Genomic DNA, 26,090 nt, shown 5'->3' on the forward strand with positions numbered 1-26,090 from the left:
TGTGGACTCAAGGACCCCCCAGCACCCAGTTCCCTGACACTCCGTAAAATATCTAACCTTTTAGCGTAATCAGAAATGTACGAGGCAACCCACCTTTTCTATTGAGTTCGATGCATAGAAAACGTTATCAGTTGAGTCGTTACTTTTATTGATGCATTGCGCTTGTAACGACAGCGTGAGAAACGCCTGCTGGCAGTTGAGAGTACGAGGGAGGAGGAGTTCCTTGTGTACAGGAAGCCGCTTACTGCGTACAGTCAGAAAGTTTATCTCGGGGAACCGGTCGGTCATTTACGTAATTATCTTAACAATTAATGTATTATTCCAAAATACAATTTTCAGATAAACAACAATATTTATGGAATAAAAACATCCCCCGCCCCTTCTCACAACGTACACACGCATGCACGCATCCCTCCCCTTCCAGACACACACACACGCACACGCACACACGCGCGCACGCACACACACACACACACACGCACACGCACACGCACACGCACACGCACACGCACACGCACACACGCACACGCACACGCACACACATTGCATATTCTGGACTGGCAAAAAGCCTTTGATACAGTACCACACAGAAGGCTACTATACAAACTTGGGAGGCAGGCGGGAGTAGACGGAAACGTGCTTCAGGAAACAAGTTCGGTGTGATATCGATCCCAGGATCTTTTTTTCTCTCTCTCTGGTTTCTAAAGTATTTTATATCCCATCTGGACCTTATGCCCGGCCTCCTGCTCTTCCCTAGTTTCATTAGTTTTACACTTAATTGAGCTAAACTCAAGTAATCATTTGTTGGACCATTCATTCAGTTTGTCGAGGCCATCTTGTAGCCTCTTGTTACCTTCTTCCGTCTTAATCCATCTTATAATTTTGTGCATCATCATCCAGCAGTGATAGGAAAGAGTACATTCCTTATGGATACCTGGACTGACTTTGGTCCTTTTTTGTATTAGTAAGTTCTCACCGAAGCAGCCGGTCTTCAAGAACTGCAATGAATTAAATAAATGTTTATAAACCCTGAAAATCAGTTTCATCTGGAATAATCCAATTCGTAATATGCCATCCAAAGGTACATCCCCAATTTACATTAATGACAATATCCCAAAACTATTAAAACCCAATTTGAGCTTCGATAGTGTGTCAGATACCTTTAGTTCTTACAATAATGAAATATAGATACACAAACATTTAGGTAACCGAGCACCGAATGTTTTGTGTGCTTTGGTTAACGTTGGGTGTCAACCGGAACAAGTTATACACAGCCTGGGAATAACCTGTGTTTTACCTGCTATTGAACATGAAGAGACACATGTGCAAAGAGAACAAATGGTAGAGGTGGTGGTGACGATGAAGAACACAGTAATAGGAGAGTGGCAGGTTAAGTGGGGAAACAAAGTCTAGAAGAATATTTAGAATCATCTTCAGGTTCACATAATAAAGGAAATCGGCAAGAGTTAAATTGTCGCCATTATTTAGCAAGAGTTTAATTCTTTAAATCAACCTTAACATATTTTTAAACTGGCTTTAAATACGGTTATTTTAAAAATGCTTTCATATGACCTTTAATAATAAGTTTTACATAAGACTTTGTAGGTTTAATGCAGATATTTCTCACTGCGTCAACTCTCTTTCTTGGAGTAGATTTAAGGGAGACTGAACTGCTTTTGGGTGGATGATATCTTTCTGGGTCGGTGGGTGACTAGCCTGCTCCTCGTGACTGTGGTGGGACGGGAGCACCTGGGTAGGGATGCAAGCTGTATATATTAATTAAACGGAACCATTGGAGCTGCACACGCTTGCTGACTACCTCCTGCAGCTCATTACTCCTGTGACTGGCACTACAGACTGCACAGCGACAGTTTATCTGGTGAAAAAGCAAAGCTTTGGTGACTGTTGAAAGTAAGTCTGCATTTAAAATTGGTTTAAATAACTGAGTTCTTAGCATTAATAAAAAACATGAATTAGTTCATAATTCTGCACGTTAATCAAAACACGTGTTGATGCAAGCATTAGAACATGACGTGAACCTTCAAATGGGAGATACGATATTACTCCAGTAAAGTGTAAGATATCATACTTGACTAGGTCAGGCTGCATAGGCCACGCACCGGCACGGATCAGCAGTGAAGTCGAGGGAGGTAACGAACAAATGAGAGAGAGAGAGAAGGGGGGGGAGGGAGATAGGAGAAGGTAGGGGAAGGGAGGGTGTCTTCCATCAGGTAAAGTAACTAGAAGTATCAACAGCCATAACCAGCTCCCCAGTGTGGACATTGAGAGTAAAGAATAAATGTTGACTACGACGAACCGAAACACCACGATGGGGATATGAAGGTTTATCAACAATTATAGTCTTATCTCATCTTAACGTTTCTCTGCATTGTGGTTAGTTCTAACTAGCAGTTATCATAGAGTATCACTGATAATATTATGAATTAGACTTGGTCCGAGAAAAAAACTAAATTCCTGTACTTGTTCCCGTTTAATTGCTCAGTAGTTTCAAACTTTTCTTGAGATTCGTTCACTGAGAATTGAGAAATATTCTGACTGCAGATAAGCAGCTCACCTGTGTGTGAAGATCTTACCTTCTTGTCCAAAGGTGGTTGTGTGTCCCAACTGCTGCTCTGAACGTCTCGCTGTGTGTCCCAACTGCTGCTCTGAACGTCTCGCGGTGTGGACCAACTGCTGCTCTGAACGTCTCGCGGTGTGGACCAACTGCTGCTCTGAACGTCTCGCTGTGTGTCCCAACTGCTGCTCTGAACGTCTCGCGGTGTGGACCAACTGCTGCTCTGAACGTCTCGCGGTGTGGACCAACTGCTGCTCTGAACGTCTCGCTGTGTGTCCCAACTGCTGCTCTGAACGTCTCGCTGTGTGTCCCAACTGCTGCTCTGAACGTCTCGCGGTGTGTCCCAACTGCTGCTCTGAACGTCTCGCTGTGTGGACCAACTGCTGCTCTGAACGTCTCGCTGTGTGTCCCAACTGCTGCTCTGAACGTCTCGCTGTGTGGACCAACTGCTGCTCTGAACGTCTCGCTGTGTGTCCCAACTGCTGCTCTGAACGTCTCGCTGTGTGTCCCAACTGCTGCTCTGAACGTCTCGCTGTGTGGACCAACTGCTGCTCTGAACGTCTCGCTGTGTGGACCAACTGCTGCTCTGAACGTCTCGCTGTGTGGACCAACTGCTGCTCTGAACGTCTCGCTGTGTGGACCAACTGTGACCGCCGTCCCTAACATGTGGAGACTCGCTGCCCTCACCCTCATGTCCACACACCTGCTGGGTAAGTACACACCTGCTGGGTAAGTACACACCTGCTGGGTAAGTACACACCTGCTGGGTAAGTACACACCTGCTGGGTAAGTACACACCTGCTGGGTAAGTACACACCTGCTGGGTAAGTACACACCTGCTGGGTAAGTACACACCTGCTGGGTAAGTACACACCTGCTGGGTAAGTACACACCTGCTGGGTAAGTACACACCTGCTGGGTAAGTACACACCTACTGGGTAAGTACACACCTACTGGGAAAGTACACACCTGCTGGGTAAGTACACACCTGCTGGGTAAGTACACACCTGCTGCGTAAGTACACACCTGCTGGGAAAGTACACACCTGCTGGGTAAGTACACACCTGCTGGGTAAGTACACACCTACTGGGTAAGTACACACCTGCTGGGTAAGTACACACCTACTGGGTAAGTACACACCTACTGGGTAAGTACACACCTGCTGGGTAAGTACACACCTGCTGGGTAAGTACACACCTGCTGGGTAAGTACACACCTACTGGGTAAGTACACACCTGCTGGGTAAGTACACACCTACTGGGTAAGTACACACCTGCTGGGTAAGTACACACCTGGGTAAGTACACACCTGCTGGGTAAGTACACTCCTGCTGGGTAAGTACACACCTGCTGGGTAAGCACACACCTGCTGGGTAAGTACACACCTGCTGGGTAAGTACACACCTGCTGGGTAAGTACACATCTGCTGGGTAAGTACACACCTGCTGGGTAAGTACACACCTACTGGGTAAATACACACCTGCTGGGTAAGTACACACCTGCTGGGTAAGTACACACCTGCTGGGTAAGTACACACCTGCTGGGTAAGTACACACCTGCTGGGTAAGTACACACCTGCTGGGTAAGTACACACCTGCTGGGTAAATACACACCTGCTGGGTAAGTACACACCTGCTGGGTAAGTACACACCTGCTGGGTAAATACACACCTGCTGAGAACGTACACATTGTAGGAAATATTTGTTACACCAACTTTTAATTGTAAAATTTTACAATGAACGATAATATTTACTTTCTGTTCAGGTTAAATTGACAAATTAACACGTAGTTAATAAGACAGAGCCACGCCATCTATGGGCTGGCGGAAGCCGCCTGGCTGCTACGTCACACACCACAACAGTCAGTCAGGAAACTTAATTTGTCTCGTATTACTTCTTATAAATTATATAACTATAAGAAACTCCGTAATTCCTAAAGTATTTAACTGAATTAACATCGTTAATTCGAATTTATAAACCGACATTACGCCTCAATGAGTAAATAATATACGCGAGTTTTCTTCTTGACCGGAAGAGGAGGGAGGAGGGCAGACCTGACGCCATTACATACCGAAACAGAGATCTAGACCGCCAAGTGACGACATCGTCATTACGCAGCCAAAATATTGTTCTGCTGCTGTTCAAAACTTTGTGACTACTAAATCAAGTCGTGTCCGCCTCACACTTCGACCAGAGACAAGTGATAACCCCCGTATCTTTATATATTGTGGCCGTGATAATGTTGGTGGATAATACGATGGGAGATGGATGAGAGCAGTTACAAGGCATCACAACACCACTATCCCACGTAAGATGATACCATCATTATTTCCAGAATTATAGTCTCCATCTTTCCTTCCTCACAATTTAGTGTCCCTAAGGAACCAATTCATGTGTTAGTACTCTGGAAATTGTTGTCTCCGCCATTATGATTTTCTGAAATGGCTCTCTGTTGTATCCTAAATTTTGCTTGAGATGTAATGTGTTGTGTGGCGAGGAATCTACACACTGCAACTTTAGGGTGTTGGTGAGGCATTGACACATGGTAGCCAGGTGTTGGCTCTGGGTTAAGTATGCTTAAGATAGTTCAAACAACCTGTATAGTTTGAATAATAACTGTGTGGTAAAGTGTTTCTCAAATGCTCTCCAAGCGTTTGCAGCGACCTTCAAGTGAATTGATCAATGACCAAGGTACATCATTAACAGCGAGCGGGTACGAGAGTGACCAGTGGCCCGGGGTCCAGCTGGGTGCTGCCACCACCTCTGGCGGGTGCTCCGTGCCCTTCCTGCCTGTCGGCGACCAGTGCCTCTACTTCGCCACCTTCGCGGAGCTGACCTATGAGGAAGCCAGCCAGATGTGTCACTCACTGGACGGGGAGCTGGCGGCCGTCCTCACAGCCACCCGCCTGAAGAACATCATCGACTACCTTCATGACAACGGTGAGCTCCGCCACACCTTCACGTACTGACTTATGGCGACTGAAAGTTATTTTGAACAAAGAATCTCTGGCTGTCCAACATGTCCCTGAGGACCAGACGAGGCGCCCCAAGTGGAGGCCGGAGTGAGGACCCGCGCCACCATGCACGGACTTCCTTTGTTTGTGTTGGGATTAAGCTCTTGGCCCCGCTACTAAATCTGTGTTACATCATTCACTTCTAAGTGTAATTATATTATATATATCAGTATGTGAGTGTTGCCCCTGGTGTTGAGGCGACCAAGGGAGCAGCACCAAGACGCAACACCTGGGCTGCTTGCTCAGTGTTGGCACATTAAATAGCATATAATTGCAATATAATTTGATACCATTTACGACGAATTTGGAGACATTGCGCCACAAGCCGCGCTGCTGCAACCTCTCTACTTGAATAATACATCACATTTCCAGGGCAAATCCCCAATGAACAAAATATGATGTACTATAAATCATTGCGGCTCACCAACATTCACGTGTTCTATACATTTGTCACTCGGTTAGGTTCGGTTCGTTTGTTTTAATACACCATTTTCTGTCCGTTGTGGCAGCCGGAGAGGTCGAGCTGGCTGGTGCAGGAAGGTTGTATTATTATGGCTTACCTGTTCCTTCGGGACTTGAGATGGAGGAAACTTATCCCATGGTACCACTACAGGTCTGAGTGTGTGTGTGTACCTCCACAGGTCTGAGTGTGTGTGTGTACCTCCACAGGTCTGAGTGTGTGTGTGTACCTCCACAGGTCTGAGTGTGTGTGTGTACCTCCACAGGTCTGAGTGTGTGTGTGTACCTCCACAGGTCTGAGTGTGTGTGTGTACCTCCACAGGTCTGAGTGTGTGTGTGTGTACCTCCACAGGTCTGAGTGTGTGTGTGTGTACCTCCACAGGTCTGAGTGTGTGTGTGTGTACCTCCACAGGTCTGAGTGTGTGTGTGTACCTCCACAGGTCTGAGTGTGTGTGTGTACCTCCACAGGTCTGAGTGTGTGTGTGTACCTCCACAGGTCTGAGTGTGTGTGTGTACCTCCACAGGTCTGAGTGTGTGTACCTCCACAGGTCTGTATGGTGAAAGCTACTGGATCGACGGGACTGACAGAGCGACGGAGGGGGACTTTCGGACGTCCTCTGGTCTTGCAGTCCCCATGGGCACCCCCTTCTGGACGGCGAGTGAAACAAAGCAGCAGCCGGATGATACTCAGGTTAATGGAGGGGAAGACTGCATGGAGTTAGGCCGCTTGTATCAGTTCTACATTAATGATAGAAACTGCTCCGGCCTCAATGCGCCGCTGTGTGAACAATCACCACAGCTGCTCCATACCCGTAAGAATCTCTATAATTTCAAAGTAATATATCATATATGGTATATTTAAATCAGAATCAACGAGGGTTTATATAATCTCGCTCAAGTTTTTAACTGTAATTGCTATGTGGTACGTGCCTAGCATGGGTGGGGCGGGATTGATATCAAAGAAGTGCCACGGGACGCTGCCAGACTCTCCCCACCCACCGCCTTACCTGGTGTGTGATTGGCATCCATCCTAATTATTCCCCCTATTTCTTTACCTATGTGTACCCTTTACTCCCCCCCCCCCCACACACACACCTCACCTGTTTCACATGTGTATTCAAGATAAATTTGCACCTTGTGTATTCATTCCATACCTGAAGGTGTTCAAGAGTGGAACGACATTCATTTTTGTTTCTTTACCATGAATGTTGGTAACTTGATTGTTCTTCCTAATCCCGAGAGAAAGAAAATAGAAGCATAGAAAGCTTATACTATAAGATCAACCACGCCAGCATATTGTTGTTGTTGGTATTTTATATATATGTATTAGTATATTTTGGTAGCAGTCTTGTAAACATATGTTGTTAAATATGACCGAAAAGGTAAGATTAATAATTCTAACACGAATTTTCTCAATATTTCTTATGTTTCCTTTCACTGTCGATGGTAATTGAAAAATCAGTTCTCCAAAATTCATTTTTATTTCTAGTCTGACGCGATGCCTGAACGCGTTTCGTAATAACTTATTACATTTTCAAAGACTTTAGTTTACACACATGCAACTATAACGTAACGTAACTGTAACGTATCTCCGATACGGAGTATCGGAGATATATTGGATTACCGTGTTTACAGGTTACCGTTGTGTGTGTATAAACTAAAGTCTTTGAAAATGTAATACGTTATTACGAAACGCGTTCAAGTGTCGCGTCAGACTAGAAATAAAAATGAATTTTGGAGAACTGATTTTTCAATTACCATCGACAGTGAAAAGAAACATAAGAAATATTGAGAAAATTCGTGTTAGAATTATTAATCTTACTTTTTCGGTCATATTTAATAATATATGTCTACAGGAAAGACTGCTACCAAAATATACTAGTATATATAATATAATATATATAAATTAACACCACTATATGTTTCTGTTTATCTCGGAATCTCTGTTTATGTGTCTGTCTCTCTCTCTCTCTCTCTCTCTATTTGTCTCTGTGTATTTGTCTCTCTGTCTCTGCCTTTCTTATAAAAATAATATAATACACTACTTTTAGAATGTGTCCGCTGATGGGAGGAGCCCAGCAGTGTAACTTATTAATAATATAATGGTTACCTGTTTGCGTAAAAAAGAGGTGAGGCTTGAGGAAACTTTTGAAACTTTGGGAGGATCGTTTCTTTCATGCTATTATGGCCAAAGTATGAACAGCAGAAAATTTATGTTAATGTTTTCATTGGTTCAGTGAATAATGGTGTATATTATTGGAAGAAAAATTATTTGAAAATTTTTGTTTTCAAAATATTTAGCTAGGTTTAACCGCCGGGCAGTGCCAGAAATCGTTTTGGGAGTCAGAATGTAACGCCTGGCATTCTGTTTACTCTTGAATTCTGTCTGTCTGTCCCGTACCCCAGACCATTCACCTTGCAAAGTTGGATGAAGTTAGGCCGAAGCGTCTGGGCTCCAACTATAGACGTTAAATATTCTACTTATAGACTGGCTGGTCATTGTTAGCTACTATTTCTTCACATCAGCGACGCCCGAGGAGCTGGACTGTCCGCCCTTCTTCGTCAGTGTGGGCGGCCTGTGTCTGTCGTTCATGACGTGGGCGGAGGAGACGTGGGCGGACGCCCGCCAGGCCTGTCACGGTCTGTCCGGGGAGCTGGCCGCCATCACTGACATCGAGCAGCTCAGAGCTGTATACCTCTACCTCCACCAGGAAGGTGAGGCTACTGGGGGGGAGGTATACCTCTACCTGCACAAGGAAGGTGAGGCTACGGGGGGGGGGGGGTTATACCTCTACCTCCACCAGGAAGGTGAGGCTACTGGGGGGGAGGTATACCTCTACCTGCACAAGGAAGGTGAGGCTACGGGGGGGGGGTTATACCTCTACCTCCACCAGGAAGGTGAGGCTACTGGGGGGGGGTATACCTCTACCTGCACCAGGAAGGTGAGGCTACTGGGGGGTATACCTCTACCTCCACCAGGAAGGTGAGGCTACTGGGGGGTATACCTCTACCTCCACCAGGAAGGTGAGGCTACTGGGGGGTATACCTCTACCTCCACCAGGAAGGTGAGGCTACTGGGCGGGGGGAGGGTATACCTCTACCTCCACCAGGAAGGTGAGGCTACTGGGCGGGGGGGGGGGGTATACCTCTACCTGCACCAGGAAGGTGAGGCTACTGGGGGGGGGGGTATACCTCTACCTGCACCAGGAAGGTGAGGCTACTGGGGGGTATACCTCTACCTCCACCAGGAACGTGAGGCTACTGGGCGGGGGGTATACCTCTACCTCCACCAGGAAGGTGAGGCTACTGGGCGGGGGGGGGGTATACCTCTACCTCCACCAGGAACGTGAGGCTACTGGGGGGGGTATACCTCTACCTCCACCAGGAAGGTGAGGCTACTGGGCGGGGGGGGTATACCTCTACCTCCACCAGGAACGTGAGGCTACTGGGGGGGTATACCTCTACCTCCACCAGGAAGGTGAGGCTACTGGGCGGGGGGGTATACCTCTACCTCCACCAGGAACGTGAGGCTACTGGGGGGGTATACCTCTACCTCCACCAGGAACGTGAGGCTACTGGGCGGGGGGGTATACCTCTACCTCCACCAGGAACGTGAGGCTACTGGGGGGGGTATACCTCTACCTCCACCAGGAAGGTGAGGCTACTGGGGGGGATACCTCTACCTGCACCAGGAAGGTGAGGCTACTGGGGGGGGGTATACCTCTACCTCCACCAGGAACGTGAGGCTACTGGGGGGGGGGTATACCTCTACCTCCACCAGGAAGGTGAGGCTACTGGGGGGTATACCTCTACCTCCACCAGGAAGGTGAGGCTACTGGGGGGGATACCTCTACCTGCACCAGGAAGGTGAGGCTACTGGGGGGGATACCTCTACCTGCACCAGGAACGTGAGGCTACTGGGGGGGGGGGGGTATACCTCTACCTCCACCAGGAAGGTGAGGCTACTGGGGGTTATACCTCTACCTCCACCAGGAAGGAAACACTCATTGATCACTACCAGTGTGTTGTAGGGATCAATAATCACCACCTGTGTGTTGCAGGGATCGCTGGTCACTCCTTCTGGGTGGGCGGCTCCGACGCGGCGACGGAGGGCGTGTGGGCGTGGACGGACGGACACCCCGTCACTATGGGTGCGTTGCCTCCCTTCACCTCTGTCCTAGCACACTCTTGACAATTACAATCATTCGTGATAATTTAATAATATTCTTACAAATGTTTTTGAAAGGGAAGACCCACGAGAACAAATGTGTTTGTCTAATATATTTGTAAACTTACATTAGAGAACGCTTTCCTGCTGCTTCTGATAAGATATTTCCTTTATCATTGAGAAAATGTTTATTATAGAGAAGATCTTTATCATTGAGATATTTCCTTTATCATTGACATTACTTATCGCTGAGAAAATCCACTGGGACTGTTAGGCGACGCGGACCCGCGACCAAAGTATTGCCAGCCACAGCCTCTATCATTGTACCACCGCTGAGTTTATTAAAGTCATACAACCGTATTTCTACTGAAATCACAGGAAACCCGGAGGCCCCTCCGGAAGCCAACCCAAGTGTTGCATACGACCCACAAGCACACCGGTGAATGACAAGGAGGCTTTACACCTTACGCCTTACATAGCCTTCCCGGTTTGGTGCCTTCTTTTGATAATTACTTACTTACTTACTTACTTACATCTTACACCACAACTTCAGATAAACACGGGAAATCACACTCACGAAACTCACAGAATTATCATTATTGTTACTGAGGCAACAGTTTCATTGACCTCGTGGACATAGTGGATAGTATAGTGAAGGAGGGAGGATTTAGGGAGAAAGGGAAGGGAAGGGAAGGGAAGGGAAAGGAGGAATAGGGGAGGGATGATTATATTGACCAGACCACACACTAGAAGGTGAAGGGACGACGACGCTTCGGTCCGTCCTGGACCATTCTCAAGTCGATTGTGCTTGATTAGAGGGATGATTATGGAGGAAGAAAGGCAGAAGAGGGGAAGAGAAGAGAGCTTTGAAATAAAATATTTATTTTCTATTTATAAAACCTATTTTATATATATATTTTAGGGTTGCTTATTGGGGGGTATATGTATTTCTTTGTCATCGCACGTCACCTTGGCTGTAACACTTGTCACTCTCTCTCTCCAGGGTCGCCATTCTGGGGATTTGTGAGCTCTAACGTGGTGGAGCCAGACGGTGGTACAGCCGAGAACTGTATCCTGCTGGACGCCCAGGGTTACCACTACTTCCGTGACGCCTCCTGTAGCCTGCCGATGACCCCACTCTGTATGACTCTCCTGTAGTCTGCTGGTGACCCCCCCCCCCCCTCTGTATGACTCTCCTGTAGTCTGCTGGTGAACCCACTGTGTGTGGCTCTCCTGTAGTCTGCTGGTGACCCCACTGTGTGTGGCTCTCCTGTAGTCTGCTGGTGACCCCACTGTGTGTGGCTCTCCTGTAGTCTGCTGGTGACCCCACTGTGTGTGGCTCTCCTGTAGTCTGCTGGTGACCCCACTGTGTATGACTCTCCTGTAGTCTGCTGGTGACCCCACTGTGTGTGACTCTCCTGTAGTCTGCTGGTGACCCCACTGTGTGTGACTCTCCTGTAGTCTGCTGGTGACCCCACTGTGTATGACTCTCCTGTAGTCTGCTGGTGACCCCACTGTGTATGACTCTCCTGTAGTCTGCTGGTGACCCCACTGTGTATGACTCTCCTGTAGTCTGCTGGTGACCCCACTGTGTATGACTCTCCTGTAGTCTGCTGGTGACCCCACTGTGTATGACTCTCCTGTAGTCTGCTGGTGACCCCACTGTGTATGACTCTCCTGTAGTCTGCTGGTGACCCCCCTCTGTATGAGTACCCTGTAGTCTGCTGGTGACCCCCCTCTGTATGAGTACCCTGTAGTCTGCTGGTGACCCCCCTCTGTATGAGTACCCTGTAGTCTGCTGATGACCCCCCTCTGTATGAGTACCCTGTAGTCTGCTGATGACCCCCCTCTGTATGAGTACCCTGTAGTCTGCTGGTGACCCCACTGTGTATGGCTCTCCTGTAGTCTGCTGGTGACCCCACTGTGTATGGCTCTCCTGTAGTCTGCTGGTGACCCCCCTCTGTATGACTCTCCTGTAGTCTGCTGGTGACCCCCCTCTGTATGACTCTCCTGTAGTCTGCTGGTGACCCCACTGTGTATGACTCTCCTGTAGTCTGCTGGTGACCCCACTGTGTATGACTCTCCTGTAGTCTGCTGGTGACCCCAATGTGTATGACTCTCCTGTAGTCTGCTGGTGACCCCAATGTGTATGACTCTCCTGTAGTCTGCTGGTGACCCCACTGTGTGTGGCTCTCCTGTAGTCTGCTGGTGACGGCCGGAAAGCAGCACAGAAGAACCCGTAAAATAGAAATAACTTGAACCACATTTTTATTTTATATTTTAATGAAAGAAAACGAACGTACTTGAAGTATTAGTTGACTGTGATTCAGACTTCCGTCTCGCCCAGTGATCCAAATTTATCGGAAAATATGAACAGTCGTGTTTTTCTATCCAGCCTCAAGGGAAGGGAACGGAAGGGAAGGACTGGGATGGGTATGGGAAAGAATATATAGCAGAGCTAGAAATGGAAGAGGAAATTATTGGGATCGAAGGGGGAAAAAAAGATGGGAAATAGAAAAGTGATGAGAAGGGATTGGTTTTCATCCAATTAGGAGGAAGGTTACGAATGGGAAAGAGACAAGAAAAGGAGATGGAAATAATGAAAGGGAAAACAAGGATAAAGGGAAAAATGAAGAGAAAGTTAAAACGTTATTAAACTACTCCGGGAATTTCAGTCTCCTCGGAACATCCACGAACTGAGAGAAGTGGTGAGAGGGAAAGTGAGAGGCGGAGTCCTCACTCTCACTCTCCCTCACTTTCTCGTATGTACAATAAACAGGAGCAACACATACATGAGTTTAAATGGTTGGGTGACTCTGTGGCCTGGTTTGCAGAGGCTAGTAGGCCTACTGAGGGGACTTGACTCGTTTGATCAGTAGGCCTATTGAGAGGGCAAATGTTGAGACAGGCTGCCAACAGGATGACACTGATCACCTATTGGTAATTCCTCGCTGAAGTAGTTAGAGTGGCTCCTGAGGACCACCTGGCTTCTCCCGACAGATATTCGCAACTTACCTGTAGATTGAGCCGGAGAAGAGACGTTACAGTCACCTGGAAGATCACTGGAGCAGGTGACGGAGGAGTCACTAGGGTAGGTGACAGAGGGATCACTTGAAGGTTGAGAGAGAAACCCGTAACTATCATAGCTTTTATTTATATTACTTTAAACCTTACATGCTAGATGGCACCGACAGTTTTCTTAAAATAAATATGGTATTCACAGACTACTACGCTCCCAGAGGCTGGCGAGGTCACCCGGCAGGGGTCAAGGGTCAAGGTCTGGCACGGCAGGGGTCAGGGGTCAAGGTCTGACACGGCAGGGGTCAGGTGTCAGGGTCTGACACGGCAGGGGTCAGGGGTCAGGGTCTGACACGGCAGGTGTCAGGGTCTGACACGTCAGGGGTCAGGGTCTGACACGGCAGGGGTCACAATCTGTCATGGAAGAGGTCACAAACTGGCACGGCATCAGTCATGGTCTGACCTGTCATGGAGAATACGTATAGGTATACCTGTTATATATATAGAGCAGCATAACAGTATACTTGCGAGTGTAGAGTTGAGTGTGATGTGAACTTCATCTGATTAGTTCCTGAACATCAGGAAACCCGCTGACTGGCGAACGTATCAAAGCGTTATGCTACTGATTACTACACTTGCCATCTATATCAAACATATCTAGAGAGCTGATTGATTGGATCTTGCCATGACGTCAGGAACAAGTATGTCTAGAGAGCCATTTGATTGGCTCTTGGAATGACGTCAGGAACACGTAAGCATAGAAAGCCATTTGATTGGCTCTTGGAGTGACGTCAGGAACACGTAAGCATAGAGAGCCATTTGATTGGCTCTTGGAATGACGTCAGGAACACGTCAGCATAGAGAGCCATTTGATTGGTTTATAAGAATTGCGTCATTCAGATTCAAATTCAGAGAGCATTTGATCTATTTGTATGTTGCCATTGACATTCATATCCAGGAAACTATCTGAAAACTCCTCTCATTGCGTCACGAGTCATATAAATACAAGAACCATATTAGTGTATGTTCAGAGAACCCTGCGTATGGTTCTGAAGCATGACGTCATCAAGTCCAGACGATAGAACATTTTGATTGGTTCTTCTTTATGACGTCATAATGAATGCTAAAATGTTGTTGGTAAACGGTGTTGTGACGTCATCGTGCCAGTCAGACCTGCGAGCCAATGGGCGCTGTTGACTTGACTTTCAAATACCCTATCAGGCTGTACATTGGAGTAATTAATATATATATATATATATATATATATATATATATATATATATATATATATATATATATTCAAAAATAAATACTGGAATATTAAGATAATTATTTGTTCTGGTTCATAAAGAACAATTATATCTTTCAGTATAGAGACCAATGTCGACCAACACACACACACACACTCACACTCACTCTCATTCTCTCACACTCACACTGTCACACACACACTCACACACTCACACTCACACACACACAGGATCTTCTGCAACTCGTTATTTTCATCGTTAGTGTGAAGACTAACGAGCCCTGGCGTGGTTGTCAAGGTTCCGGAATACCTTATGCAGTGATCACCAACAAAAAGGATATAATTACGTGGTTTCGAACGTGTGAAGCAGTTTACAGATCCAAATACGAACACCCCGTCAGTGGGGAACCAGCAGTGTTGTCTACACTCCCCCACCAGGGTCAGAGTAACGCTACACCCCGCGACGATCGTATCCCAGGTGTAGGTGTAAGGGACTACTAGTAGATAAAGCAAGAGGAACGAATAAGTGAAGATTAACTTATACAAGTGTGGAAAATAAAGTGGACGGGAATACAACAGATCAAAACAATGCATTAAGTGGAGTCTTACAACAGGGGAACGAGGCGTTAGCAGGGGGAGCGGGTCACCTTTTGTGTTAACGGAGCGCCTCACCGCCCTGGGGTAGGTCAAACTCCTGACAGGAGTACTTTAGTGTGCTGTACAAGACTAGCTGGAATGGTGTATATGTATATATATATATACACCGAGAGGTATTTACCATTTCTGGTGTATATACATTAGCTGAGGCTTTATTTTAGCCCATGAATATATTCAAGATTAAAATATGTATGGTCGATGGTTTGCAAGCTTGTGTCACTGCCTTAATAGCCCTTGTGCAATTGATAGGCCTTAAGCACCCCACGCACACACACACACACACACACACACACACACACACACACACACACACACACACACACACACACACACACACACACACACACACACACACACATATACACACAAAAACACCGTTTACACACACACACACACACACACACACACACACACACACACACATATACACACAAAAACACCGTTTACACACACACAAACACACACACACACACACACACACACATATACACACAAAAACACCGTTTACACACACACACACAGTTAATTGATCTATGGTTTCCACCTGTTGACCAGCAGGAGTGATCGTGCGACTGTCATTGTCTAGCCACAATTAAGGTTGAGTAGTAACATTGGTGGTGAACCAATCAGGTGCAAGACTGGACTCTGCCCCACACACAGCCAGAGCCAGTCATCTCTGCTGTGGTTAATGCAACAAATTTACGTAATATATATTAACACTGGATTTACTACAGCAAGTCTTTGTAAATATTTACACACATACATATATTCACAGGTAGAGTCACTACAGCCAGGTAGAGTCACTACAGCCAGGTAGAGTCACTACACCCGGGTAGAGTCACTACACCCGGGTAGAGTCACTACCCGGGTAGAGTCACTACACCCGGGTAGAGTCACTACACCCGGGTAGAGTCACTACACCCGGGTAGAGTCACTACACCCGGGTAGAGTCACTACACCCGGGTAGAGTCACTACACCCGGGTAGAGTCACTACCCGGGTAGAGTCACTACACCCGGGTAGAGTCACTACACCCGGGTAGAGTCACTACACCCGGGTAGAGTCACTACACCCGGGTAGAGTCACTACACCCGGGTAGAGTCACTACACCCGGGTAGAGTCACTACACCCGGGTAGAGTCACTACACCCGGGTAGAGTCACTACACCCGGGTAGAGTCACTACACCCGGGTAGAGTCACTACACCCGGGTAGAGTCACTACCCGGGTAGAGTCACTACACCCGGGTAGAGTCACTACACCCGGGTAGAGTCACTACACCCAGGTAGAGTCACTACACCCAGGTAGAGTCACTACACACAGGTAAAAGCATTACATTGTCAACAATGATCATATAGAAAACTTGTACTTTCAATGGCACTTTAGGAATTGTTACTAAAATACACCAGTGGTTTGTTGAGAGAAATCTGTCCCAGGCTGAGTACTGACAGTCTTGTGAGTTCAAGGCACTCCAGTTTTGAGAGTTAAAGGCACTTCAGTCTTGTGAGTTCAAGGCTCTTCAGTCTTGTGAGCTAAGGGCCATGAAGTTTTGTGAGTTCAGGGCGCTGCAAATTCGAGAGGTGAACTCTGACAACAATACCACTAGAATATATTCGTGAATGTTTGTGAAAAGTTTTCTTTCTCGCGAGAGAGAGAGAGAGAGAGAGAGAGAGAGAGAGAGAGAGAGAGAGAGAGAGAGAGAGAGAGAGAGAGAGAGAGGGAGGCCCTGACAGCCATCGGTCAGTGGTGACATTCCTTTTTGTCTGCTTGGACACAGCAGCAGCAGTCAGTGTGGCTCACACTGCGGCTACCCTGTTCTTGCGGCACTCAGGTCTAGTGGCGCCTCCTGCTCCTCCTTTCTCCTGCTTCCTTCTCCTCCCTGCGGCTTCTCCTCTCTCTCTTCCTCCACCACTCCGTGTGGACTGTTCGAGGCTGATCTCTCGTCCTCCGAGTCCACTCTTGGGGGACTTGGTGACTTATTCTTGACGCTGAGGTCGATGGGAAGGTCCTGGGGCGCCGTGGCGGCTACAGGAACTATTTCCGGGCTGCCTCGTGGCGTGAGATCATGCCCGGGATTGTATCCCGGTGGGATATCCCGCCCCTGCAGCTCCTGCTGACGGAGAGGCGGGACTCCCCTAACAGGAGAGTGATTGGAGCTGCTTCTCACCGCCACCTTCACGTCGGGGTGAGGACGAGAGTGATTGGGCTTGAAAAACTTGGGTGGAGGAGCGAACTCCCTGTTGGGCGAGGCCAAGTCTCTACTCTCTTCCTCAGGGTCAACCGGAGGCGAGACTTCGCTCTGCCGCGCCTTCTGGAGGAGGGAGTCGAGGTACTGGCGGCGCGAGTAGACTGAGAGAAGCGAGGGATAGTAAGGATAGAGGTAGCGGTGGGCTAGGGAGGCCGGAGCCACGTACTGTGGTAGGTGCGGCGTCAGCCCCGGCAGGTTGTACAGGGACAACAGGTCCTTAGGGTACAGTTGGTCTGGGTAACTAGGGAACAGCGGAGACTTTTCACTCAGCTCTAACGAGGAGTCTGAATTGTGAGACTCTGATGACGAGGGTGTCGGCGAGTTCAGCCCCTTGCACTCAAGTCCTGACTTGAAATCTGCGCTGATTTTAAAGTCCGGACTGAGCTTAAAGTCCTTGAAATCTCTGAAATCTGGACTGAATGTCTTTGAGGGACTTATAGAGGGACTGAGGAGACCGGGAGAAGATGGCGTCGCCAACATAGTGGTGGTAGAGGAACTCTCACTCAACATCATGTCGCTGGTGGTGCTGCTGGTAGCGGTGCTGGTGGTAGTAGTGGTAGTGCTGGTGGCGCCGCTGGTGCTCCCCTGCATCAGGTAGTGGATCTTGAACCAGTTGGACCGTCGACCGTACCTCGACCCGCTCTTCGACATGCCCACCATCAGACACTTCCGCAAGCGGCAGCTCTTGCACGACGTCCGCGTCTTCTTGTTAATGACGCAGCGACCGCCGTTCTTGCACTCGTTCAGGGACGACAAGTTGTTGTACGTCCGTCCGAAGAACGACTGTAAAGAAACCGGCTGTTAGTGGGGACATCTTGAGGGTGTCTTAGGGTTTAGGCTCCTGGGGCCACCTATAATGATCTACTAAGATAAAGACACCTTCTGATAGGCATAAAATAATCTAAGACAGCTTCTGATAGGCATAAAATAATCTAAGACAGCTTCTGATAGGCATAAAATGATCTACTAAGAAAAAGCTTCTGATAGGCATAAAATGATCTACTAAGAAAAAGCTTCTGATAGGCATAAAATGATCTACTAAGAAAAAGACAGCTTCTGATAGGCATAAAATGATCTACTAAGAAAAAGACAGCTTCTGATAGGCATAATCAGATGATTCATTACTGCCCCGTCATTCAGAATAGGCTTATCGTACAAGTAACCGTAGAAGGAGCCTTGGTGGTGCTCCTGAGTCATCCTTAAGCGTGCCAGGCAGAAGTTCAGAGTGTCTGAGTTTCTATCCTGAGCGACGTCCAACCCTTTTATCTGCACGACCTGAATCCTTAGCCCAAGTCCCAGCTAAAGTCCCAGCCCGAACCCCAGCTAAAGTCCCATCCCGAACCCCAGCTAAAGTCCCATCCCGAACCCCAGCTAAAGTCCCAGCCCGAACCCCAGCTAAAGTCCCAGCCCGAACCCCAGCTAAAGTCCCAGCCCGAACCCCAGCTAAAGTCCCAGCCCGAACCCCAGCTAAAGTCCCAGCCCGAACCCCAGCTAAAGTCCCAGCCCGAACCCCAGCTAAAGTCCCAGCCCGAACCCCAGCTAAAGTCCCAGCCCGAACCCCAGCTAAAGTCCCAGCCCGAACCCCAGCTAAAGTCCCAGCCGGAACCCCAGCTAAAGTCCCAGCCGGAACCCCAGCTAAAGTCCCAGCCGGAACCCCAGCTAAAGTCCCAGCCGGAACCCCAGCTAAAGTCCCAGCCGGAACCCCAGCTAAAGTCCCAGCCGGAACCCCAGCTAAAGTCCCAGCCGGAACCCCAGCTAAAGTCCCAGCCGGAACCCCAGCTAAAGTCCCAGCCGGAACCCCAGCTAAAGTCCCAGCCGGAACCCCAGCTAAAGTCCCAGCCGGAACCCCAGCTAAAGTCCCAGCTCGAACCCCAGCTAAAGTCCCAGCCCGAGCCTCAATCCCAAGCCCTGGGAGTCTGGTCGTGAGCTGTAATAAAGAGGTTTTCATGATTTAAGTTAAAAGTTTCATTCTTATTTTTCTATAGTGTATATGAGTGTCAGTATGCCGGGGTTCTCCGACCCCGCGCCATGGTCGCCATGAAGGATCTGAACAATACTATTTTTGGTTCATTTTCTTGATTTTTTTGGCAGCCTATCTGTTTTTGTTATCATATCTGTCCAATCTTTTATTCACGCTCGTTCCTTCCTTCCGTCTAGTGACTCTCCGTCCGGGATGACAGGGGGGGGGGGGGACGGTAGTTAATGGTCGCGCCGCGAGAAACAAAGCCGCGCGTGACTGTCCAATCCGTGTAAGTCATTATGTTAATGTCTCTTCTGCTTACCTGGCAAATGGCTCACTAATACCTCCTACCCGCGATCCCAGGCTTCGATCCCTGCACGCCGTGTTGGTCAGCGCTTCACGCTGCTCAATTGACGACGCGTCCAGGTGGTGAGATAGTATCGACCATCACCGTAAATATGGGTTATCACAACGTGCTATTGTGCACGGATTTTCCACCTAATCATTTAATGCGTTGGTCTAACACGCAAGCAAAAACACGCCATTGGCGGTTCATTTTTTCGCCCATGGAGCGGCGCGCTCCAGGATGAGATGTCGACTGTTCTCTCTTCAAATGTTTCTTCGCATATTACCCTCCTTCTCTTCCTCCAAATTTACTATTAACGCCTATTATTATTAATCCTAAATGGCAGCTATGGGAACATGAACAGATATAAGGAAAATCCCATATATATAGTAGAGATAAATGGGTTGTAAGTTCTTTTTAGCGTGCGTTGCTCGACAGAGTTCCCGCCAAGCCGAGAGTGGCAATAATGTTGGCGCCAAGTTTCAAAGGACGAGCGGCTATTGGCTCTCACGGGCAACGGAATATTATTAATTACTGCGTCGAGTTAACCAGCCACGAGACTCGGTAAGCGCAGTCCTCATTAATATTCCCTAATGAAAAAATATGTTTAGCAATACAGCATAATTATTTTGAGGGCTTGGGAGATGTTTGAAACTAAAGAACAGACATTAAGGTCGTGTTGCGGCGGTCATTGGCAACTCAAACATTATTCTAGGTACTTAAAACTGTTCGTATATGTCTTCTGATTTCTTAGTTCTAATTTTTATTATGCAAACCTCTGAATTCTGAACGTCAAAGAACAATCTGACAGTATCAATGATAACAGTATAGACAGTATACCGTTTTATATATATATATATATATATATATATATATATATATATATATATATATATATATATATATGTCGTACCTAGTAGCCAGAACTCACTTCTCAGCCTAGTATGCAAGGCCCGATTTGCCTAATAAGCCAAGTTTTCATGAATTAATGTTTTTTCGTCTACCTAACCTACCTAACCTAGCTTTTTTTGGCTACCTAACCTAACCTTACCTATATATATAGGTTAGGTTAGGTTAGGTAGGGTTGGTTAGGTTCGGTCATATATCTACGTTAATTTTAACTCCAATAAAAAAAAATTGACCTCATACATAGTGAAAAGGGTAGCTTTATCATTTCATAAGAAAAAAATTATAGTAAATATATTAATTCAAGAAAACTTGGCTTATTAGGCAAATCGGGCCTTGAATAGTAGGCTGAGAAGTGAGTTCTGGCTACTAGGTACGACATATATATATATATATATATATATATATATATATATATATATATATATATATATATATATATATATATATATATATATTAAGATATATATATATATATATATATATATATATATATATATATATATATATATATATAATATACACAGACAGTCTAGTAGGCCATTATAACACAAGACGGCCAGCCACTCGATAATTATTTTTCTTTAAGTCATTCTTAGGAGCATTTTTCTTTAAGTCATCACTGTACCAGCGGTCACTTAATTATTACAAGACTCGCGTTTCGTGCGTGTTCTAACGCGAAATATGTGAGTGAGAAATTGATCCAACTGGCTAAAATGAAGTCCTTGCCTACATATGACTGCTGTATTCTGAAGCCACATATGATTCATCTGCTGTACCCAGGGGCTACATATGTCTGCTGTACCCTGAGGGGGAAGGTTCCTTCCTTCTCAGAATTACCTCAGTACTAGTGCCGAGAGCCAACACAAGTAATAAGGAGTATTAATGACAAAGGAATGGTTTAAAAAATCCATCTTACATTATGTGCTTCAGTCTTTTGTCAGGTGCAAAAGCCTGGTTGCTATCAGCAGCCAGGCGTTACAGACACCTTACCGATAACGCTGAGGCTTCCCATGATTTAAGATTTTATTACTAAATAATTTACAGATTTTACGCATAAAAACAGTACTTTATAACGCCAAATGTAACGGAATTATACGTCTGGAAGACAGATGTAAGTTAAGATGGGCTGTGAAGGCCTACTGCCTGGCACCCACAGGGAGAACCACTGTGATGCAAGCATTGCGTCACGACCATGACGCAGGTGTAAGCAACTGTGACGCAGAAGACACACATCACTTGAAGACTCCGAGTGCTGGATACGGTCTAATGCTTATCCTATGGGCTCTGAGCTGAGGATATTGTGGCGCCAAATATCATCCAGACAGTTGAAGTAGCGAAAAAAATATAATTTATGCCCCAAATTTTGAACAAAACTGTACGGAATAAATTGGGGATGGGGGGAAAGGGGAAGGGGGAAGGGGGGAGGAGAGGATAGTGGGTAATGGGTAGGAGAGAGAGTGAGGAGTGAGGGAAGGTAGAGAGGGGATGGGGGGGGGGGAAAGAGAGAAATAATAGGGCTGATGCTGCCTTTTGAGATCCCAGCTACTACCCCGCCGCCCCACATAATGTTCTACCCTGGGGCTACATGTAACTACACTGTACCTTGACACACCTGGTATACCACCTAAGACACTCACCTTGCACCCTTCACATGTGAAGGCTCCGAAGTGGAACCCCGCAGCAGGCTCCCCACACACTTTACACAGCTGGCTCATCTGTGGAGAGACACGCTGTTAGGCTCTCTGATACATACACACACACCTGTGCGAACAAGCCTGAATGGTCCCCAGGACTATATGCAACTGAAGACTCACACCCCAGAAGTGACTCGTATCCATACTGCCAGGAGCAACGCAACTGGTATGTACAGGACGCCTTAATCCGCTTGACCATCACGACCGGACAGTAAGTGGTTCAAATAGCTTCGGCTATCACTTCCTTATTGTCCGGTCGTGATGGTCAAGCGGATTAAGGCGTCCTGTACATACCAGTTGCGTTGCTCCTGGCAGTATGGGTTCGAGTCACTTCTGGGGTGTGAGTTTTCAGTTATACACACCTGTGTATGTGAAAATACACATTCCCACCTGTGTATGTACACATACAGTCACAATATTGTGGCTTAAAATTAAATTTTTACCCCCACTGACCTGAGCATAAATGAAGTGACCTCATATTCCCTCACACTTTACCCTTCCCACCTGTCACCTCACCCTTCCCACCTGTCACATCACCCTTCCCACCTGTCACCTCACCCGTCCCACCTGTCGCCTCACCCGTCCCACCTGTCACATCACCCTTCCCACCTGTCACCTCACCCGTCCCACCTGTCACCTCACACTCTAACGTGACGGAGTGACTCTTCCTGTCACTCTTTACACGGCGTGATAATGGTCCAGGGTGGACAGTATCGTCGTCACTTCCCTAATGTTCGGATGTGTGTGTCATACACATATACGAACACACACACAAAGTAGGAAATCGAAGTGGCATGATGACCCAAAATGTTAGATCAATGGTTCTAGTTCGCATCTTCTGACCCTAAGATATTAACTTTTCAAAGTTTGTTTCTACAGTATTGGACCAACTGGTTCAATTGTTTCTTTGAAGTTCTCTTTAACATCTCATAAATTCTCATAAACAAAAAGCTATACACTGTATACACCGTGTATGGACAAATATGTTGCAAATCCAGAGCCAAATTCACGAAAGCACTTACGCAAACACTTACGAACCTGTACATCTTTTCTCAATCTTTGGCGGCTTTGTTTCCCATTATTAAACAGTCAATGAGCTCCGAAGCACCAGGAGGCTGTTTATAACAGTAACAAAAATTGATTGGGAAGTTTTCAGGCTTGTAAACTGTTTAATAATTGTAAACAAAGCCGCCAAAGATTGAGAAAAGATGTACAAGTTCGTAAGTGCTTTCGTGAATCTGGCCCCCAGACTTTACACAACTAGGTCGTGTACAGCCGCTGTTAGCTGAAGCAGTAAGTGTGGTCTGAGGTGGAAGTGCTGTCAGTGCTCTTGAGAAAGGCAAGGTGCACTTAAGTATCAGTCTGGTTCTTGATAGTTGAATAAGAGTGTTTGATATACAGTGCTTCAGCTATGTCTTATCAGAATTGCTGTTGTGTTGGCTGATTATTTAGATGTGGGTCGGGGACTCTGTGACGAGTGTCAGGTTGATGGTCACATTGTTTATACACACAACCTGAGAACCATCAGAGATGTCGTGGCCAACACCACTGAAATAATGGGCACAACGAAAACGGATCAGACATAGCCCAATCACTACATGTCAAACACCATCATACATTAGTACAGGCAGTGGAAAGACTTGATTAGAGTGGAATGTTCCAGGTTTTATCCCTACCCTTTAATCCTCTTTCTAAGTTACCCAACACCTTTCTAAGTTACCCAACACCTTTCTAAGTTACCCAAGACCTTCCTAAGTTACCCAAGACCTTCCTAAGTTACCCAAGACCTTCCTAAGCTACCCAACACCTTCCTAAGTTACCCAACACCTTCCTAAGTTACCCAACACCTTCCTAAGTTACCCAACACCTTCCTAAGTTACCCAACACCTTCCTAAGTTACACAACACCTTCCTAAGTTACCCAACACCTTTCTAAGTTACCCAACACCTTTCTAAGTTACCCAACACCTTTCTAAGTTACCCAACACCTTCCTAAGTTACCCCAACACCTCCCTAAGTTACCCAACACCTTCCTAAGTTACCCAACACCTTCCTAAGTTACCCCAACACCTCCCTAAGTTACCTAACACCTTCCTAAGTTACCTAACACCTTCCTAAGTTACACAACACCTTCCTAAGTTACACAACACCTTCCTAAGTTACACAACACCTTCCTAAGTTACCCAACACCTTCCTAAGTTACCCAACACCTTCCTAAGTTACCCAACACCTTTCTAAGTTACACAACACCTTCCTAAGTTACCCAACACCTTCCTAAGTTACCCAACACCTTCCTAAGTTACCCAACACCTTCCTAAGTTACCCAACACCTTCCTAAGTTACCCAACACCTTCCTAAGTTACCCAACACTTTCCTAAGTTACCCAACACTTTCCTAAGTTACCCAACACTTTCCTAAGTTACCCAACACCTTCCTAAGTTACCCAACACCTTCCTAAGTTACCCAACACCTTCCTAAGTTACCCAACACCTTCCTAAGTTACCCAACACCTTCCTAAGTTACCCAACACCTTCCTAAGTTACCCAACACCTTCCTAAGTTACACAACACCTCCCTAAGTTACCCAACACCTTCCTAAGTTACACAACACCTTCCTAAGTTACCCAACACCTTCCTAAGTTACCCAACACCTTCCTAAGTTACACAACACCTTCCTAAGTTACCCAACACCTTCCTAAGTTACCCAACACCTTCCTAAGTTACACAACACCTCCCTAAGTTACCCAACACCTTCCTAAGTTACACAACACCTTCCTAAGTTACCCAACACCTTCCTAAGTTACCCAACACCTTCCTAAGTTACCCAACACCTTCCTAAGTTACCCAACACCTTCCTAAGTTACACAACACCTTCCTAAGTTACCCAACACCTTCCTAAGTTACCCAACACCTTCCTAAGTTACCCAACACCTTCCTAAGTTACCCAACACCTTCCTAAGTTACCCAACACCTTCCTAAGTTACCCAACACCTTCCTAAGTTACCCAACACCTTCCTAAGTTACCCAACACCTTCCTAAGTTACCCAACACCTCCCTAAGTTACCCAACACCTTCCTAAGTTACCCAACACCTTCCTAAGTTACCCAACACCTTCCTAAGTTACCCAACACCTTCCTAAGTTACCCAACACCTTCCTAAGTTACACAACACCTTTCTAAGTTACCCAACACCTTCCTAAGTTACCCAACACCTTCCTAAGTTACCCAACACCTTCCTAAGTTACCCAACACCTTCCTAAGTTACCCAACACCTTCCTAAGTTACCCCAACACCTTCCTAAGTTACCCAACACCTTCCTAAGTTACCCAACACCTTCCTAAGTTACCCAACACCTCCCTAAGTTACCCAACACCTCCCTAAGTTACACAACACCTTCCTAAGTTACCCAACACCTTCCTAAGTTACCCAACACCTTCCTAAGTTACCCCAACACCTTCCTAAGTTACCCAACACCTTTCTAAGTTACCCAACACCTTCCTAAGTTACCCAACACCTTCCTAAGTTACCCAACACCTTCCTAAGTTACCCAACACCTTCCTAAGTTACCCCAACACCTTCCTAAGTTACCCCAACACCTTCCTAAGTTACCCAACACCTTCCTAAGTTACCCAACACCTTCCTAAGTTACCCAACACCTTCCTAAGTTACCCCAACACCTTCCTAAGTTACCCAACACCTTCCTAAGTTATATGGGTGAACCTTAGATTTCTCTCTCCAAAAGAGCTAAGGTTAAAAGACCATTCATCCTTTCCTCACAGGACCTTTCCCTATCCACTCCCC

At 46.6% G+C, this 26,090-nt stretch overlaps 2 protein-coding genes across 2 annotated transcripts; one reads left to right on the forward strand and one right to left on the reverse strand.

Moving 5' to 3' along the window:
• The first annotated feature begins 1,309 nt into the window (after nucleotides 1-1,309).
• LOC123768143 (uncharacterized) lies at nucleotides 1,310-12,588 on the forward strand. The gene is made up of 8 exons (XM_069307144.1): nucleotides 1,310-1,341; nucleotides 2,609-3,285; nucleotides 5,280-5,513; nucleotides 6,595-6,858; nucleotides 8,534-8,761; nucleotides 10,108-10,197; nucleotides 11,218-11,351; nucleotides 11,396-12,588. The coding sequence occupies exons 1-8, from the start codon at nucleotides 1,310-1,312 to the stop codon at nucleotides 11,414-11,416; spliced, it is 1,680 nt and encodes a 559-aa protein (XP_069163245.1). The 3' UTR covers nucleotides 11,417-12,588.
• A 4,257-nt stretch (nucleotides 12,589-16,845) lies between these two features.
• Nucleotides 16,846-22,313, reverse strand: LOC123768287 (protein embryonic gonad-like). The gene is made up of 2 exons (XM_045758746.2): nucleotides 22,236-22,313; nucleotides 16,846-18,166 (listed from the first exon to the last, which is right to left on the reverse strand). The coding sequence occupies exons 1-2, from the start codon at nucleotides 22,311-22,313 to the stop codon at nucleotides 16,943-16,945; spliced, it is 1,302 nt and encodes a 433-aa protein (XP_045614702.1). The 3' UTR covers nucleotides 16,846-16,942.
• Nucleotides 22,314-26,090: the final 3,777 nt, after the last annotated feature.

This window comes from Procambarus clarkii, chromosome 59, assembly GCF_040958095.1.
Source record: "Procambarus clarkii isolate CNS0578487 chromosome 59, FALCON_Pclarkii_2.0, whole genome shotgun sequence".
NCBI lineage: Eukaryota > Metazoa > Arthropoda > Malacostraca > Decapoda > Cambaridae > Procambarus > Procambarus clarkii.